The sequence below is a fragment of the Equus przewalskii genome, chromosome 1, assembly GCF_037783145.1.
Source record: "Equus przewalskii isolate Varuska chromosome 1, EquPr2, whole genome shotgun sequence".
Taxonomy (NCBI): Eukaryota; Metazoa; Chordata; class Mammalia; order Perissodactyla; family Equidae; genus Equus; species Equus przewalskii.
The window spans coordinates 117,440,941-117,461,242 of record NC_091831.1 but is presented as its reverse complement, the minus strand read 5'-3'; the positions used below and the strand labels follow the sequence as shown (position 1 = coordinate 117,461,242).

The following is a 20,302-nucleotide window of genomic DNA, read 5'->3' as shown; positions in this document are numbered from 1 at the left end:
TTTGTATGTGAGCCGCCACCACAGCATGGCAACTGACAGATGAGTGGTGTGGGTCCACACGTGGGAACCCAACCCAGGCACTGAAGCGGAGCATGCTGAACGTGCTGAACTAGGCCATTGGGACTGGCCCTCAAATTTTATCTTTTAAATGCCCACCGTATACTATAATTTCTTTCAAAACTTAATGCCTTATTATGCTGAAAGATACTATCAGCAGATGGTATTAGGCCAAATTATACATCTTATAGAGAGAATAACATTAGATATAGATGAAACTTGATATCGGGTTTTAAGGGAAAAATAAGATCAATTTGTTTTTTAACTTGGGTCTTTTAGTAATGAATGTTTTTAAAGGTTGAACATAATTATGGTCATATAAGTAGTGGATTTAATGTAAGGGGTAGAAATTGACCATATTTATATTTTTTGGTTTCATAGCTTGCTAGCATATTACATTATTTATTTTTCAAATTGATTCTGTGATAATCAAATTTCCAAAGAGGAAGAAGATAGTCCATACTTAAATAAGCATAAGATAATTATTTAAAAATTCTTCTCTCATCATTTTTATTTTGATCATGTAAGTAAATAAGCTTAGGGTGGAATATTAAAAATCCTTGATTATTTTGAGGGTCAAATTTACATATTTGGAAGAAAGTAAGTTCAACTTTAAATATGAATATTGTTATATTCTTAGAAGTCTTAGAGGAATTTTAACTAAACCAAGATTTAAAGAAAAAAATTTTTTTGATTTGTCTTGGCAGAGGTACTTCTGGTTGTTCTAAATAAGCACCTTATTGTTTAGGTTCTAAATGGGAGGTTTATAGAGAATTGCTGCAGTGATGAGAGACCTTTTTCTTTCTCAATAGAGTATTGTCACATAGCTGGTTAAAGTAAAAAAAAAATCTGTAGTTCTCTTATTTAACAGAAATTTTAGCAAAAGATGACTGTAAGAACCTTTCTATTTAAGGTCAACTTGTGCCAAACCTTGTGAAAATGTACTTATATAAAACCTAACTACCATGGATCTATTGTTTTAAATTTGCTGAAAGTTCAAATTTTAATGAAAATTTGAAAATTTAAAAAATAATGTGCTATGGAGATATTTATTTGAATTTCACAATGTGAAAGTAGTAAAAGTTACATATGCATAGTTGAATCATCATTTCATCCATAATGTCTACTACTAGGTTGAAATCTTTTCAGGTCTTCTGAGACTAAATAAAAATGTTGTTCTCTGGGAAAGAAAAAATTGAGAGGAAATAGGCTCATGTGAGAACTTAGTTTGTGCAAAGTTAAATAGATTCAACTTTAATATTTTTTTCTATTGTTGTTAGTTGTAATGTTTGGTGCTTTAACAACAGTTTCTATAATGTTCTAGGTTTTATAGAGAAAAGGCTTATGCTGGAAAGAAATAGTCTACCCTCTGAACTCCGTCACCCCATTCTATTTCCCAGGGACAATCTTATGTGTTTTGGGGCAGCAGAGTATTGAGCGAGAGGGGAGGTGGAAGGCAGGAGGGGAAGCTTTAAAATAGATACCAGTGCCTAGGCTCCACTCAGTTCCACCAATTCAGTTATAAGCTGGGGCTCAAGTGTTCGCATTTTATAGTATCTTTATTGAGGTATAGTAAATTTTCAGTAAACCTCACCTGTCTAACATACACACACTGATCAATTTTGACATGTTTATACCTATGAAATCATCAGTACAATCAAGATAATGAACACATTAGTTGCCCCCCCCCCCACAAAATCCTCACATTCCCCTTTGTAATCCCTCCTTTCTGCCCTTCTCTGTATACCCTTCCCCGGTAATCACTATTTGCTATCACTATATATTAATTGGCATTTTCAGAACTTTACGTAAATGGAGTAATGTAATCCTTGTTTAGCTTCTTTCACTCAGCATAATTATTTTGAGATTTATCAATGTAGTTGTGTGTATTAATAGTTCATTCTTTTTATTGTCTTTAGAAATATTGCTGTTGTATGCATGTGACACAATATGTTCATCCATTCACTTGACAGATGTTTGAGTTGTTTCCAGTTTATTATGAATAAAGGTGCCATGAACATTTATCTTTGTTTGGAATATATGTTTTCATTTCTCTTGGGAAAATACATCAGTTTTGTTGATAATATTGTTCAGGTCTCCTATATTCGTGCTAGCTTTTGGTACTTGTTCTATGAGTTGTGAGAGGGGTATTGAAATCTCTGAATATAACTGTGGAACTCTTTCTTTCTTTCTTTCTTTTTTTAACAACTTTGAGATATAATTTACATAACATACCATTTACCCATTTAAAGTGTACAATTTAATGTTTTTTGATATATTCACAGAGTTTTGCAGCCATCAGCATAATTGGTTTTAGAACACTTTCATCACTGCAGAAAGAACCGCAGTACCCATTAGCAGACACTCCCTTTCACTCCACCGTCTCAGCCCTAGACAACCACTATTCTGCTTTTTGTTTTTATAGATTTGACCGTTCTGGATATTTCGTAGAAATGGAATAGAGTCTATGATCTTTTGTGACTGGCTTCATTCGCTCAGCATAGTGTTATCAAAGCTCATTCATGTTTTAACCTGAATCATTACAGTCATGTGTTGCTTAATGACGCAGATGCATTCTGTGGAATGTGTCGTTAGATGATTTTGTCGTTGTGCGAACATCATAAAGTGCACTTACACAAACCTAGATGGTATAGCCTACCACACACCTAGGCTATATGGTACTAATCTCACGGGGCTATTGTTGGATATGTGATTCATTGTTGACTGAAGCGTTGTTATGCAGTGCATGACTGTACTTCATTCCTTTTAATAATCAAATAATATTCCGTTTTATTGATACACCACCTTTTATCTGTTCATAAGTTGATGGACATTTAGCTTGTTTCCACCTTTTGTCTGTTATGAGTAATGCTACTTTAAATATATATGCACGAGTTTCTGTGTGAAGCATGTGATTTCATTTCTTCTGGGTGTATATTTAGGAGTGGAATTCTTAGGTCCTATGTTAACTTTACATTTAATCTTTTTTGAGGAAAACTGTCAGACTGTTTTCCAAAGGGGCTGTACCATTTTACATTCCCATTAGGTTTACTTTCTTTTGCAATTTTATAGGGTTTTTTCCCTTCTTTTTTAAAAATCAAGATATAATTAATATATAATGTTCTGTTAGTTTCAGGTGTACAACATATGATTTGATATTTGTATACATTGTGAAACGATCACCACAATAAGTCTAGTTAACATCCATCACCTTACATAGTTACAAAAATTTTTTTTTCTTGTGATGAGGACTTTTAAGATTTACCGTTTTAGCAACTTTCAAGTATGCAGCACAGTATTATTAACTGTAGTCACCATGCTGTACATTACTTCCCAACAACTTAAATTTATTTTATAACTGGAAGTTTGTACATTTTGATCCCCTTCACCCGTTTCTCCCACCTCCACTCCCCTGCAATTCTATGATATTTTGCTTGTAATTTGAAGCTCTGTTATTAAGTCCATAAACATTTCGAATTGTTTTGTCTTCTTTGTGAATTAACCCTTTCATCTTTATGAAATGACCATCTTTATCCCTCGTGATATTTTTTACTCTAAAATCTACTGTCTGATTTTAATACTTCAGCTTTTTTTTTATTAGTGTTAGTATGATAGTTCTTTTATTGTGATATCTTTGTATTCTTATATTTAAATTTAGTTTCTTATGGTCAGCATATGGTTGGGTCTTGCTTTTTATCCAATTTGACAGTTTCTGTAAATTGAGGCATTTAGGCTATTTCCATGTAATGTGATTATTGATATGGTTCCTTTAATTTACTATCTTCCTATTTGTTTTCTCTTTGACTCATCTGTTCTTTGTCCCCTTATTCCTCTTTTTCCTCTTTTTCTCCCCTCTTCTGGATTAATTATGTTTTATAATTCCATTTTATCTCCTTTGTTAGCTTTTTAGCCATAACTCTTTGTTTTGTTATTTCGCTGTTTGCTTTGGGGTTTATAGTATACACATTTAGCTTATCATGAGGATTTATTAGTTAATCCTTCTGATGCATATTGTTTGTCTTCCTTCTAATGCATATTTTTAAGTTAGGTATATATGTTCAGAAGGTATCATCACCATTAGAGTATAAATTCTTTTTATGGTCCTATTTTAGTATAATGTTCTTCTGTTTTTAAGATGTTTGATGTATTTGGATATTTGAATTTGGGACTCAAATGAAATTCATACTTTGTCATTAATAATAATACCTGTTATTTATGTAACTTCACAGTTTCTCATACACAACAATCTGGTAAAGAAGGTAAGTCATGGATTATTGTATTGTTTTATGGAATACAAAATAGGCTCTTGGTTTTCAGAAACTTCCAAGTCACAGAGCTAGCAAGTGGTTGAGCCTATACTGGACCACAGGTTTTATAATTCTAGATCAGTGCTATTTTTTATATATAAGGTTGAGTGTGTGGTTAGAACATAAAGAAAGAAATGATTACTTAACGTTCCAGTCAAGTGATGGTTCTTCTTTTTGTTTATTTTTAACTTTACAGTCCATGGCAGAAGTTCTTGCAAAGAAAGAAGAGCTAGCAGATCGTCTAGAAAAGGCCAACGAAGAAGCCATTGCTAGTGCTATTGCTGAAGAGGAGCAGTTAACTAGAGAAATTGAAGCTGAAGAAAACAATGATATTAACATTGAAACTGACAACGACAGTGATTTTTCTGTGAGCTTTTAGAATCTTTAACATAATTGTTCAAAAAATTGTAGTCAGAAATAAAATTCTTAGGTCCAGAAGGACTTAGAGTTCATCTAGTCCTGTTTAAAATTGTTTTTAAAATTATCCTTAATAATAATATTTATTATTATTCTCAATGTGATTCAGACTTACACAGTAAACAGTACCAAATGTTTGTGTGTGTGTGTGAGAGAGGAAGATTGGCCCTGAGCTAACATCTGTTGCTAATCTTCCTCTTTTTGCTTGAGGAAGATTGTCGCTGAGCTAGCGTCTGTGCCAGTCTTCCTCTATTTTGTGTGGGATGCTGCCACATTGTGGCTTGATGAGCGAGGCTAGGTCCATGCCCGGGATCTGAACTTGCGAATCCTGGGCCACCGAAGCAGAGCACATGAACCTAATACTGCACCACCAGGCTGGCCCCCATACCAAGTCTTTTTTTAGCACTTTACCATTACTAAATGTTTTTATATATAATGCAGTTGACAAGTTGGAAATCATTGTTATTCTCATTTTACAAATCAAGAAATTGAGTCTCAGATAAAGTAAGAACTCAGCATTACTCAGATTGTAATTGTAGCAATTGAAGGGGAATCTAAGATAGTTTACTTTTTTCTATGCTAATAAAAAGCAAATTATACAATGCCTTGCTGTCTCTCAGTGCTCAGGATGTATATGTCGATGAGAGGGATTTCTTAAAGAATAGAAGTAACCATAAATGTTTCAAATATTTTTCTATTCAATTTAATACCCAACAAATTAATCTGGAGCTCTTCTGATGTATGCTATGAACATGTCACAATTTATGTAGTAATAGTGTGGCCAATATGTTTCTTTTAAATTTACATGATTTGTTTCTGCTGTTAATGTCAAGTAGGTTTGTCTTCCTCTTAAAATGTATAGGCTGTGGTATTTTTAACTTGGTGATTGTTGTGACAACAAAAAGTATGTAGCTTTTTTCTGGTTTCGTTAAATGTATTAGCAACAGGTAGGGAAATTTCATATATAGTTCATTTCTTAAGGTTATAATTGTGTCTAAATATTTGTTTCTCAATTTAATTTTAGGCTAGCGTGGGCAGTGGTAGTGTATCTTTCTGTGGTATGTCTATGGACTGGAACGATGTCCTTGCCGATTATGAAGGTATTATGTGTGTATATGTGTATTGCATGTATAGGTAGAGGGGTATAAAGTAACTATCATATCATGTGGAGTTTCTGTGTAAAATAAATAATTTGGACTGGGAATGCTGATGCCTTTTAAAAGTCTCTTTTCAAGTGCTGGTTTTATAGAACTTTGTAGTTAAACAGTAACAGTAGTTTTCTCTTTTCTGAACAGCTCGTGAATCTTGGCGCCAAAATACATCCTGGGGGGATATTGTAGAGGAGGAACCTGCTAGACCGCCAGGTCATGGGATTCACATGCATGAGAAACTTTCCTCACCATCTCGTAAAAGGTGTGGCCTTTGAAAATTAATTAGAAATGTTTCACAGGAGGGAAACTAGCCGCTCTTGACTATTAAATAGAATTGCTACATAACATGTTAAGGCACATTACTTCAGGACAGTTCCAGATCCACTGAAAAGTGACAATGTTTTCCTGAAATGTTAGGCCAAAATTAGTTTTGTATACTCTTTATATTTGCTTGAAGATCTTTGAAGACTAAAGAAAATATTTTTGGCTTTATTGTGTAAACATTCCTGTCTCCTGTTCATTTGTTTGTATTAATAGAACAATTGCAGAATCCAAGAAAAAACATGAAGAAAAACAAATGAAAGCACAGCAGCTAAGGGAAAAGTTACGTGAAGAGAAAACATTAAAGCTTCAGAAATTGTTAGAAAGGGTGAGTTTTTAATTTTTGGGAAATTATGATAGCCTTAAATTGATGGACTTAGTTTCAACTTGACTTTTTTTTCTAGTCTGAGAGAACCTAAAAGAACTATAAAATAATTAAATTTTCTAGCAAACAAAAGCATTTCTATCTATTGAATTATAGAAGTCATCTGTAAAAAGAATTTATCATTCCCAAATTAGCTAGTAAATTGTTGTTTTACAGAATTGGCGTGGATTATTGAATCTGCACTTTGACTTTTGCCATATTCATTGGGGTTTCCTTGGGGAGTCTTCTGCAAAGTGTAGAATGATTTGGTAGGACAGTTTTGAGCCTCAGATTATCAGGTTTGAATAAGTGGGGCACTAATTTGGTTTATAGAAGAGGTTCTTGGAGTATGTAGAGCAGTGTAATTTCTGATCAGACAGCCCTGGTGGTCTAGTGGTTGAGATCTGGTGCTCTCACTGCTACGACCTGGCTTTGCTTTCCAGTCAGGGAACCATACCACTTGTCTGTTAGTTGTCATACTGTGGCAACTGCCTGTTGCTGTGACGCTGAAAGCTATGCCACCAGTATTTCAAATACCAGCAGGGTCACCCATGGTGGATAGCTTTTAGCCGAGCTTCCAAACTAAGACAGACTAGGAAGGAGGACCTGGCCACCTACTTCCAAACAAATTGGCTATGAAAACCCTATGAATAGCAGCAGAGCATTGTCTAGTATAGTGCTGGAAGGTGAGAAGAGAGGATAGCAGGCTTTTCTCTGCCCTGCACAGGGTTGCTAGGAGTCAGAATCGACTCGATAGCACTAAGAACAACAAACTGATCAGTATGACATAGTGGAAATAACATGGGCTCTGGAGATGGCCAACTAGGTCAAATTATCTGGTTTTACCACATAATAAGATATGATCTCATGGGCAAGTTACTTAAAATATTGCATTTCAGTTTCTTTATCTATAAAATGACAATTTTAATTATCAACCTGTCGTGATGATTAAATGTGGCAAGTATGTAAAACAGTAGTATAGTGCTAGGATAGCTGTTGCTTAGTATATAGTCATTCTTACTGTTACTTACACATGGCAGACGTAAGTGAATACTGTATTAGTTATGTGTGCTATGTAACAGTTGACCTCAAAACTTAGCAGCTTTAAACGACATACTTTTATTACCTCAAAATTTCTGTGGGTAAGGAAGCCAGGAATGGCTTACCTAGTGATTTCTGTTCAGAGTCTCTCATTAGGTTGCAGTCAAGCTGTTGGCTGGAGCAGCAGTCATTTGGAGCTGAAGGATCCATTTCCAGACTCACTCATATGGTTATTGGCAGGTGTCAGGTCCTCTTTAGCAGTTGGCTGTGGGCCTCTGTTCCTTGTCATGTGGGCCTTTCCACAGCCTGAGTGTCCTCATGACATGGCTGCTGGATTCCCCACAGAAAGTAATCTGAGAGAGAGGAAGAGAGAGAGAGAGAACAAACAGGTGAGCTGCCAAAATGGAGCTACACTGTCTTTTATAACCTAATCTCGGAATTGATATACCGTCACTTTTGCTGTGTTCTGTTGATCAAAATCCTGATATAACATGGGAAGGAATTACACAACGATCTGAATACCAGGTGGCTAGGATCATTGGGAACAAATAATCCAAAGAGAAAATTGGAACAAATAATCCAAATATTTATAAAAATGAGGTTACGTATGATTCTCTTCAGTACAGTAGAAAAGTTGACTGGGAAAGGAAGAAAATCTATGATTTTTCTCTTTACCTGAATCTCAAGAATTTGTCATTATTTTTACTTTAATTGTTTAGAATGAATGGATCAGATATGAAAAGCAGTCTCCATGTACTGGGGTTCTAAAAGAGTTAATATATTATTTCAATTTCAGCTATAGAGAAATCACAACCACAGTTTCCCCTCTTACTGTGTTTTTTAATACAAATAAAATTATATAGTTTATTTTCTTACTGTATAATCTTCAAGTAGTCATGCAAACAAAATAATAAATTCTTGAAATTGTACATGGCATAAGAGGTTCTCTGGTTTAATTTTCCAAGCAATGTGGTTATTCCTTCAATCAATTTTAATGATAAATTCCTCCTTCTGTTTATATAATGTTATTATTTCAACACTGTTCTACAAATGTGGTCTCATATGATCGCCACAATAACTGTGAGGTACACAGAGTTGAACAGAGACTGAACCCCTTTTTACAAATGTGAAAACCCAGCCTGGGAGAGGTTAAGTGCTGTTTCCAGTGTCACGTGACCTACAATTTGCAGAGCTGGGGCTTTAAGGGCCTGTCTTCTAGCTCCTTTTCCGACGATGTTTCTGCATCATAACTTTTTTAGATGATTAAATACATAATTAGGTAGCTAAAATTCAACTGAAATGTTAGTTTTTTCTGCTCATATTGAGACAACATCTGATTTCTTATAATTTATTCTCATTGGTGCTGGTTCTGATTTCCTGGAGCACAGAACAAGTCCTTTACTTCTCCTGTTTGATACTGTTTTAAGGAATTAAAGGGAGCTGTCATATCTGTCTTTGTTTTTCTGTAGACAAAACCCTTTCTGTTCCTTCAGGGAATGTTTCTTATGCAAATAAATGTGATATTTCAGACTTCTCACCATTTTCAAACCTCTAGGCTAAAATTACTTATTTGAGTTGAATTTGGGTTAGAGAGACATTACGATTTATAAAGATGAGAAATAAACACTTTTGATTTTAAGTTTACTCATAGTGCAGTATAATAGCAAATATTTCTGTCGGGCCATGTCTAATGCACTGTTCTAAGAGTTTTATATATATTGACTAAATCTTGAAAAGAACCTTATGAGTTAGGTACTACTACTATTCTCTTTTTATAGATAAGGAAACTGAGACATAGGCTAAAAACGTTGCCCAGTTTACACATCTAGCAAGTGACCAAGGTAGATTGTGAACTCAAGCAGTCTGGCTTCACAGTCTGTGTTCTTAATCATTATTCATGCTCCTTTAGGTCTTTCCAGGTTCTAGACTTTATAATTCCTAAGCCTTTTATCTGTTTGCACTTCTGTTAAATGACTGTGTATGCTGAAATTAATGATGCAGTAATTCATTCTACATAGGAGAAAGATGTCCGAAAGTGGAAGGAAGAATTACTAGATCAACGACGTAGGATGATGGAAGAGAAATTACTTCATGCTGAATTTAAACGAGAGGTGCAATTACAAGCAATTGTGAAAAAAGCACAGGAGGAAGAAGCCAAGGTATAGCTTAGTTGCTTTGAACGTTAAATTAGTTACCTAAGTGCTCTTTTCAATTGTTATATAAGAAGCTAATGTTTATCTGGTGCTTATTCTGTGCCAGAATAACGGCATTTTTACAGGCTCATTTAAAACTTAATAAATACAATATCTTATCCTTAAAATAATGCTATTAGATATATATTATTTTTTTATAGCTTTATTGAGGTATAATTGTCAGACAATAAGTAGCACATATGTAAAGTATCAATTTGATGAGTTTTGACATGTATATATTCCTGAAACCGTTAGTACAATGAAGATAATAAACAATCCTGTAACCCTCAAAAGTTTCTTCATGCCTCTTTGTAATTCATTCCTTCCTCCAACTCTGTTACCATGCAGTTGCTGATCTGCTTTTTGTCACTATAGATGTTAGCATTTTCTAAAATTTCATATGAATGGACTCATACAATATGTACTCTTTCCTCTGGCGTCTCTCACTCAGCATAGTTATTTTGAACTTCATCCATGCTGTTGTGTATATGAGTTCCTTTTCATTGCTGAAAAGTATACCATTGTATAGAAATACCATAATTTATTAATCTAGTCACCTGTTGATGGTCATTTGGGTCTTTTTGCAGTTATGGCTATTATAGATATAGCTACCGTGAACACTCATGTACAAGTCGTTGTGCCGATGTGTGCTTTCATTTTCTTGGGTGAATACTGAAGAGTGGATTGTCAGAGTCTTATGATAGGCTCATGTTTAACTTTTAAAGAAATAGTTTTCCCAAGTGGTTGTACTATTATACATTTTTACCAGCAGTGGGTGAGAGTTCTGGTTAGCCACATTCTCACCAACACCTGGCATGGTTACACTTTGTAATTTTAGCCATTCCATTTTAGTATGTGTGGATAGTGTTTCATATGGTTTTAATTTGTATTTTTGAACATCTTTTCATGTTCTTATTTCTTATCTGCATCTCTTATTTGCTGAAATGTTTGTTCAAACATCTTGTTCATTTTTTTATTGAGTTCATAATAGTTTACATCATTGTGAATTTCAGTTGTATATTATTTCTTGTCCGTCACCATGTAAGTGCTCCCCTTTAACCTCTGTGCCCACCCCCCTTCCCCTTTTAACCACTGAACTGTTTTCTTTGTCCATGTGTTTTCTTTATATTTCACATATGAGTGAAATCCTCTGATGTTTGTCTTTCTCAGTTTGGCTTATTTCGCTTAGCATAATATCCTCCAGGTCTATCCATGTTATTGCAAGTGGGATGAATTTGCCTTTTTTTCCTGGCTGAGTAGTATTCCGTAGTATATGTATACTACATCTTCTTTATCCAGTCATCAGTCACTGGGCACTTAGGTTGTTTCCATGTCTTGGCTATTGTGAATAGTGCTGCAGTGAACGAAGCAGTACATATGTAACTTTGGATTGTTGATTTCCAGTTGGTTGGGTAGATACCTGGTAGTAGGATAGCTGGGTCATATGGTATTTCTATTTTTAGTCTTTTGAGGAATCTCCGTACTGTTTTCCATAGTGGCTGCTGCTGTTTGCATTCCCACCAGCAGTGTATGAGGGTTCCTTTTTCTCCACATCCTCTCCAATGTTTGTTGTCTTATGTCTTGGTAATTATAGCCATTCTGACTAGTGTAAGGTGATATCTCATTGTAGTTTTGATTTGCATTTCCATAATAATTAATGATGTTGAGCATCTTTTCATATGTCTGTTGGCCATCTGTATATCTTCCTTGGAAAAATGTCTGTTTGTATCCTCTCCCATTTTTGGCTCAGGTTCTTTGTGGGTTTTTTTGTTGAGTTGGATGAGTTCTTTATATGCTTTGGAGATCAACCCCTTGTGTGATAAAGGATTTGCAAATATTTTCTCCAAATTGGTGGTTTGTCTTTCTGTTTTGTTCATGGTTTCCTTTGCTTTGCAGAAGCTTTTTAGTCTGATGTAGTCCCATTTGTTAACTTTTTCTTTTTGTTTCCCTTACCTGAGTACACATTGTATTTGAAAAGATCTAAGACCAATGTCAATGTAATGCCCATATTTTCTTCTAGGGTTTTTATGGTTTAAGTTCTTACATTCAAATCTTTAATCCATTTAGAGTTAATTTTTGTGTATGGTGCAAGAGAAATAGTCTACTTTTGTTCTTTTGCGTGTATCTGTCCATTTTTCCCAACACCATTTATTGAAGAGACTTTCCTTTCTTCTTTGTATGTTCTTGGCTCCTTTGTCAAAGATTAACTATCCATAGATGTGTGATTTTATTTCTGGGCTTTCAATTCTGATCCATTTATCTGTTTGTCTGTTTTTGTACCAGTACCATACTGGTTTGATTACTATAGCTTTGTAGTATGTTTTGAAGTCAGGGATTGTGATGCTTCCAGCTTTGTTCTTTTTTCTCAGGGTTGCTTTGGCTATTTGGGCTCTTTTCTTGTTCCATATAAATTTTTGAATTCTTTGTTCTATTTCTGTGAAGAATGTCATTGGGATTTTGATTGGGATTGCATTGAATCTGTAGATTGCTTTAGGTAGTATACACATTTTCATTATGTTTATTCTTCTGACCCATGAACATGGAATAGCTTTCCATTTCTTTATGTCATCTTCAATTTCTTTCAATAATGTCTTATAGTTTTCAATGTACAGGTCTTTCACCTCTTTGGTTAAGTTTATTCCTTATTTGGTTAAGCTATTGTGATTGTAAATGGAATTGAATTCTTGATTTCTTTTTATGCTAGTTTGTTGTTAGTGTATAAGAATGCAACAGATTTTTTTAAGTTGATTTTGTACCCTGCAACTTTGCTGTAGTTGTTGATTATTTCTAATAGTTTTCTGGTGGACTCTTTGGGGTTTTCTATATATAGAATCATATCATCTGCAAATAGCAAAGTTTCACTTCTTCTTTTCCAGTTTGGATTCCTTTTATTTCTTTTTCTTGCCTAATTGCTCTAGCTAATACCTCCAGTACTGTGTTGAATAGAAGTGGCAAGAGTGGGCACCCTTGTCTTGTTCCTGTTCTAGAAGGCCTGTGGCATTTTTACCTGAGTACATCTTGGCTAGAGAGCAGATTCATGGTTCATAGTATCTTTCCTTCAGAATTTTATAAGCATTATTTCATTATCTTCTAGTATTAACTATTTCTGTAGAGAAATCTGAGGCCAGGTGACCTGCATTTACTACTTGGAAGCTTAAAAAATGTGTTTTTCTTCCTTAATGTGGTCGTCTGAATCGGTGTTTCATGAAATAAAGTGGGCTGTTTCAATCTTCAATTTGTTTCTTTTTTTTCAGGGAAAATTTCTTGTATTATATATTGAAATATTTTCTTCTGTCTTTCTTAACTTCTTAGATAATATTTGTCCTTATATTAGGTCACTTTGTACCTAATTGTCACTCATTCAATATATGTTGAAGAAAAACGATTTGTTGTTTAAATTTTGTCCTCTCAAACTCATTAGAATAACATGTGTATACCTGTTTAAATCTTAATGTAATTTGTATGGTTGCAAATTATAGTGATGTTAAGTAGAGCTTTATAAGATGGTCTCTATAAGAATCTTAATTTCTTTCTTGACTTAAAAATATTTTCAATGGCAGACCTTTATTTACACTAAATCAGTTCTTACTAAGGCCTGTGGATTTGTTTTTTTACACTGTATTATTATCCATTTTAGGCAAATATTGAACGAAAAGACCCTTCACTAACTCAATTTTTGTTTTATGCCTTACCACTGGTTTATATTATAATATAAAGACTAAGTTTAGTATTTTTGTGATGTGCCCTAGAATTAACTTGCTTTGAAATTGATTCACTCTCTTTGTTCTTATTAAAGGTAAATGAAATTGCCTTCATAAATACCCTTGAAGCCCAGAATAAACGCCATGATGTTTTATCGAAATTGAAGGAATATGAGCAGAGGCTTAATGAGTTACAGGAAGAGCGTCAGCGAAGACAGGAAGAAAAGCAAGCACGTGATGAAGCTGTTCAGGTAGAATTTTATTTGGCAAGCATTTGTTAAACATCTGCCATAGCCTAGGCTCAGAGCTAGGTGCTGAGGATCCAAAAAGGAGTAAGACCTAGTTTGTTTTCCCAAGGGTGCATGGTTTAGTATAGCAGTGTTTAGAAACATGAAGTCTGATTACCAAAAGACGGTGTGTACTCCTTCAGATAAGGTAATCAGTGATTTCATCAGTAGACTGCAGTTATAGAGTTAGAATTTCTAGTCTCAACCAAGTGGAGGACCAAATTGCTCTGGGCATGTTACTATCTATTCTTTTCTAATTGAGTTGGGTAAGAATATGCTCCTTTCCTCCACTAAAAGATGATTTTTTTGAACCAATATAGCCTTAAAGAACTAGGTACTCTTTATGGTTATGACAGGGAGCACTTGTCATTTATTGGGGCGTGTCATCAAATGCTTTAATTGCTTAGCTTTTAACCTCTGTAGGAAACCCTAAGTTAGCTACTGTTTTGAGGATGAGAGGAAAAATTAACATATAAACTGCACTGATGTTTATAAACTGTTTAAGATCTTCCTCATTAGACAGCCTTGCCCATAAGACTCTTTTAGGCCCTGACATTTTTGATACAGAGAACAAGGTTTGCAATATTTAAATATAAATGCAGACATACTTTATCTATTATGACTGATATTTATTAATTCAGTGATCATTTATTGAGTCATTACTATAAGCCATATGTTGTGCTAGGCTCAAGGACATGAAAAAGATAAATCCTTGTTCACAATGGGGAGACGTATATGTAAACAAACCTTAATCCACTAGGATTAAGTGCAGCACTGAAGAGATTCTTGGAAGGACAAAGGAGAACATCTTACTCAAATTGAGAGTGGCCAGAACATGAGAAAGTCAAGAAAAGCTTTCTGAAAGAGGTGATACCTCAACTAAGTTTTTTTGTTTTTTTTCTGCTGCTGAGGAAGATGTGCCCTGATCTAACATCTGTTGCCAGTCTTCCTGTATTTTGTATGTGAGCTGCCACCACAGCATGGCCACTGACAAGTGGTGTAGGTCTGTACCTGGGAACCGAATCTGGGCCACCGAAGCAGAGCGTGCTGAACTTAACCACTAGGCCACTAGAGCTGGCCCTCAACTAAGTTTTCAAAAATGAAACAGATGCAAACGATGAGAGAAGTAGGCATTCTGCAGAGGGAGATATGAGAGAGTACTGCGTGTAGAGTTAAGGAGCAGATCATGAAGAGCTTTGTTATGTTAAATATTAGGGATGTTATTTACTGTTTCATCTTTCTTCATGTCATTGGTTGTTTTAGGAAATTAAAATGTCAAAACGTTTTTAAAGTTAATTGATTACTTTTTGCTATTTGTGGGCATTAAGCATTATGATCCCATATTCGTCTCTGATCTTTATTTGATTTGAGTTCAGTCTTTTATTTTAATCTGAGTGCCAAGCTAACGTATGTTTAAAAACACAGAATGCTTCTATTAGAGAATCTTCAGGTTTTCCTCTCCAAGGACTGGCAAGAATTTTCACTTTAATTATTTTTAAGTTAATTCTTTATTAACTAATACTCTTAAATGAGTAAATGAAATAGGATATTTGAATTTTGTGTGTGTGAGAGGAAGATTGGACCTGAGCTAACGTCTGTGTCCGTCTTCCTCTGTTTTGTATGTGGGATGCCTCCACAGCATGGCTTGATGAGGAGTGTGGAGGTCCACACCTGGGATGCGAACCCACAAATCCCAGGGTCGCCGGAGTGGTTTGCACAAACTTAACCACTATGCCATTGGGCCAACCCCTGAATTGTTAATTTTAGGCCTCCTTCAGCATTATTTCTATGTCTTTCTCTACAGTGGTATCATTTTATAAAAATAATTATGTTTTGTAAATTATGTGTTACTTTTGAGCAACCATTAAGCATTAATAATTCAGAGATGAATAAGACATGGTCCTTGCCTTTATGGTAAATAATACAACACGATGTTAAGAGTGTGATAGAAGTATGTATAAGCTACAGTGGTATCCCACAGGAAGTAATAATTAGCTCTGTTGGTGGGAGTGGAATGTCAAGGAAAGTTCTCTGGAAAAGGTGACTTCTTAGCTGGGTTTTGGGCGAAAGTATATGAGTAATATTGTATACTTTTAAATAGACATCTTTGGTGTTTTCTGGATTCGTTTTGCAGATTTGAAATATAGTAGTTATCTTCCTTTTAAAAATGATGACTCTTGTTTCATAATTTGGAACATTATTTAAAGCTTAAAGGAAAGCAGTTCTTTCCTGAAAGTAGTAAGGAATTGTCTGTCCTTATACTTTAAAAACTGTTTTGACCACTCAGAATTATTTTTCTTTTTAAAAGTGTAGAAATTTCCTACAGATTTAATTTTCAGTGAAAAATTGAAAACTCCTACATAAGTTTGATCTACACTGATATTGTTAGAAAAATCCACTGGTATTATAAAACATACGTGTAATTAAATTTTTTCAAAAGATGTGTAGCTATAACTAGATATGCAAGGCAGTAATGCCAAGCTTTCTGTAAATATAATAATAGTAAGATCCTAACTTAATATGGACTTCAAAGAACCTCCATCTGCTTTACTTTTACTCTTGAAACATTCTCATAAAGTATTACAGGCAATTGTGATCCTTATTTCTTGTAAGTTAAATACTAAGTTAGTGCTGCCATCGTATATTCTCAATTTGCCATTATTCTTATATAAATTATTGATTTGTTAGTTTTAAGCTCAATTTCCTTGGATATTTTGCCTTATCTTCTTCCCCCATTCATTTGAATTATAGACATAAAGAGGAGGGTTGCAAAATCCTTTCTTAGGTTGCCGCAAACACATCCCTGACTGTGAAGCAAAGTACTTAGGAGTCCATGAGGTTTCAGAAAGCTTAAGAGTTAGATATCTCTAATTCATTTGTTATGGGTTTATATTCTTTATTTGTAAATATATAGATTTATGATGCATATTATTTTATAAAGTCATGCTTCATTTATTTAACAGATATTTATTGAACTCCCACAAGATGCTTTTGTGAAATACAAGTTGCCTATCTTCAGGAAACTTAAATTTTAGAAAGGAAAATACTAGCTGAATTTACTAATTTTACTCATTAGCTGTCTAGTTACCTGTTCTCTCTTCCACTTATTAAAAAGAGAAATTAAAAGACTGGCTATGTTTTGAATTCCAGTTATTTCCATTAGTACATTGTTGGAATATGTTTTATATCCATGAAAACAGTCAACAAATTGACATCATATTTAGGCATACAACTTGGCTACATTGTGCATACACATAATTATTTTTATATTAATATGTTTCATTTAGAAGACCAATTTATAATTTTTTAAAGTCTGTTTCGCAAGTTTTTGGTTTCCTAAAATATGAAATTAAAAGTTCTGGTTTAATTCTTCATATTTAATGTCTAAGCCTTTTGCATTTCATTTTGAAACTTGTGTTTTCAGATATAATACAGATTTTTTTTAAACTAAAAATAAATTTGACTTTGAGAGAAAACTTTTTTGTTTATATTTTCTTCATTGGAGAAAGTTTCCTGTGCCAGATTTGTTTTTAAAGAGTTTTTGAGATCTTATATAGCTAAACAAGTTTCTACCTATTATGCTTACTTTGTAATGAGAAATAGCTATAACCAGTTCATGAGTAGTATGCCAGACACTGAAAAATCAATTTAAAATCTAATTGCAGGTCTACAAAAGTCTACAGTCTGCCAGTGCATTCTCTCTTATTTCCCAGTCCCTTCCCCCCTCCCGCAAATAAAAAGATAATATAGGGACCCTTTTGGCTTACTACTTTAAAAAGATTTTCTTCTCTTGGGGTAGGTAGGGCTTCTTGTAGATATGAAGTTACCATTGTGAGCTGAGTTAACTATTAGAAATATTCGCATCTCTCCACAGTGTTCTGTAAACAGAAGCTGCTGTATTACTTTTTTTTTTCCTGCTATCATTTACTGAGCATTTACTATGTGCTAATCACTTTGCTGAGTACTTCCCTATATTAGTAGTTTAGATCTCACAACCAACTGAGGCCCTTTTAAGGTGAAATGACTTGCCGAAGGCTATGTAAGTAGTAGTTACTAGAGCCCAGATCAGTGTTTTCTGTTAATCGTAAAGAGCCTTGAAGGGCCAGGGAGAGACGTGTGAGCTACCTGGGGAATGGGGATGAACTGAAAGAAATGTATTAATACATCTAGTAATATAGTGGAAATTAGCAAAGTACTCCTATTGATGTTTAATCCTATATTGATGAAGTATCTTTGCCTTAATGACAATGATGATAAATAATTACTGAGAATTTACTATATGCCAAGCCCTGTGGTAAGTGCTTTCCGTGTATTATCTCATCTATTCTTCACAATATCCTGAGAAATAAGTACAATTGTTGTCTTCCAGCAAACTAAGACACAGATATAATGTAACTATACCAGAATCGCCCACCCAGTAAATAATGGAGTCAGGAAGCAAAATCAGGGAATCTGACCCAGTGCCCACTCTCTTACCCATTATGCTGTGTTTTAATGACTCTTTGTCCTTGCCACAAAGCTTTTCTTAAGTCCTGTTTGAAAGCTTAGTTCAGAAATAAAATCTGTTAACTATGCTTTCTTCATCATGTTCTGGTATTTCTAAAATGATATTTAAACACAAGGCTTTAGAAGTGATTAACCGTAAAATACATATTACATTCTCACAGAATATGCATAAAATAGTATCTGCTTAAAATGGCTTTTATTCTTATAATTATGTGTAACACTGGTAAAAGGCATATGAAAACCAGATATTGATATTTGATTTTTGTTTAAATTCTGAGAAACATACCTAGTGGTAAGCCAGGGATCTGCTTGAATATATAAGTTTATGTCAAAGCTATGTCACTTTTAATCATTTTCATTTTACACGTAAGCCCAACACCTTTTAAAACATTTGACATTAGGAACGCAAGAGAGCTCTCGAGGCAGAACGGCAGGCCCGTGTAGAAGAATTGTTAATGAAGAGGAAAGAACAAGAAGCCCGAATTGAACAACAGAGGCAAGAAAAGGAAAAGGCCCGTGAGGATGCAGCCCGGGAAAGAGCTAGGTACCTCATTCGCTATCTTGATTTTGATCCTGATGAAGTTTTGCCGTGAATGAATATTCAAACCAAGTTGTAAAGCCATTTACTGTCATAGAGGTTTTTTAGAAGTGGTAACAAATACGGGAATGTACAAAATTTTGATTTCCAGGAATTATGACATCGTACTCAGAATGGAAACCTTTTGAACATTTCTGTTGGATGAGAAACTTGATACTTTTAAGATTTTTTTGTTTTGAGACATAGAATTTGATTCTGACTAGCTTAAGCAAAGGAAATTTTTAGAAAGATATTGGAAGCATAAGTATTAGGAGTTTAGAGGACCAGGCTTGGAAATGGTTAAGCATCAAAGGCTGCGTCACAAGAGCCACAGCATTGGTCTTTTGATGGAAACAGTGTGGTCAGCATGTTGCCACTCTGATTATGATAAATGACTGTCAGCAGTCCCTGCATTTTAAAATCACTTGTGTAAGATTTGGAGATCTAAGAAAAAGCATTTAATTGGCTAAGCCTAAGTCCCTATTGGTTGGTGTATAACTTGTTGACGTGTGCTATTTTCTGACCTATTAATTGGGGCAAATTTGGTAGATGTGAAAAGATAGCACTTTGTGGTTTTAATTTGCTTTTCTACTTGTTCAAGATTAATAATAAAGTTGAGCAACTTTTCATATACTTATCAGCTCCTCAGGTTTTTTTCATGTAAAGTGCCCATTCAAATTTCTTCTCCATTTCCTTATTGGGATCTTTTATTGTTTCTTTTCTTTCTTTTTTTTTTTTTTTTTTGCTGAGAAATATTTGCCCTAAGCTATCATCTGTGCCAGTCTTCCTCTATCTTTTAGTATGTGGTCTGCCAGCACAGCATGGCCACTAACAGAGTGGTGTAGGTCCATGCCCAGGAACTGAACCCAGACCGCCAAAGTGGAGTGCACTGAACTTAACCACTAGGCCACTGAGGCTGGCCTGGGATCTTTTATTCTTGATGTTTAGGAATTATCTTTACTAGATACTAATTCTTTGTCAGATTTGTGTATTGAAAATATTTCTGTAGGTTGTGGCTTGCCTTTTCCCTCTATGTCTTTTGATTAATGTAATTCTTGATTGCAGTGTAGTAAAACTGAGCAAATTTTGTGATTTATGCTTTTTGATCTTGTTTAGAAAATTTGTTTCTATCATGAGTCATAAGATTTTCTTCAAAATACAGTTTTCCTTTAATATTACAGCGTCTTTATTTGCCTAGAATTGATTTTATTGTCTAGTTTGAGGTAGGAATCCAATTTCATTTTTTTCTGTGTGGATGCTCTATTGTTCTGACACACTTTATTGAAAAATAATTTTTATTCCTACTGCTCTACAAAGCTTTCTAACATAAATCAGTTTCCATGGATGTAGGGTTCTGTTTGTGGGCTCTATCTCACCTTCC

General features: G+C 34.4%; 1 protein-coding gene across 50 annotated transcripts in view; it reads left to right on the top strand.

Moving 5' to 3' along the window:
- SCAPER (S-phase cyclin A associated protein in the ER) overlaps positions 1-20,302 on the top strand; it is a 521,170-nt gene that overhangs the window by 174,830 nt on the left and 326,038 nt on the right. For 29 of the 50 annotated variants that reach the window (XR_011526452.1, XR_011526476.1, XR_011526453.1 and 26 more), the window contains 8 exons: positions 4,561-4,731; positions 5,806-5,881; positions 6,077-6,194; positions 6,470-6,581; positions 7,802-8,047; positions 9,677-9,817; positions 13,647-13,802; positions 18,746-18,888. Coding sequence is in view for 47 of the 50 variants with exons in the window: in XM_070573718.1 (XP_070429819.1) it covers positions 4,561-4,731; positions 5,806-5,881; positions 6,077-6,194; positions 6,470-6,581; positions 7,802-8,047; positions 9,677-9,817; positions 13,647-13,802; positions 18,746-18,888 (1,163 nt within the window). In the remaining 3 variants the exon portion in view is untranslated. The remainder of the gene's footprint in view (positions 1-4,560; positions 4,732-5,805; positions 5,882-6,076; positions 6,195-6,469; positions 6,582-7,801; positions 8,048-9,676; positions 9,818-13,646; positions 13,803-18,745; positions 18,889-20,302) is intronic. The other 21 variants (XM_070573827.1, XM_070573840.1, XM_070573818.1 and 18 more) reach the window with 1 other exon arrangement.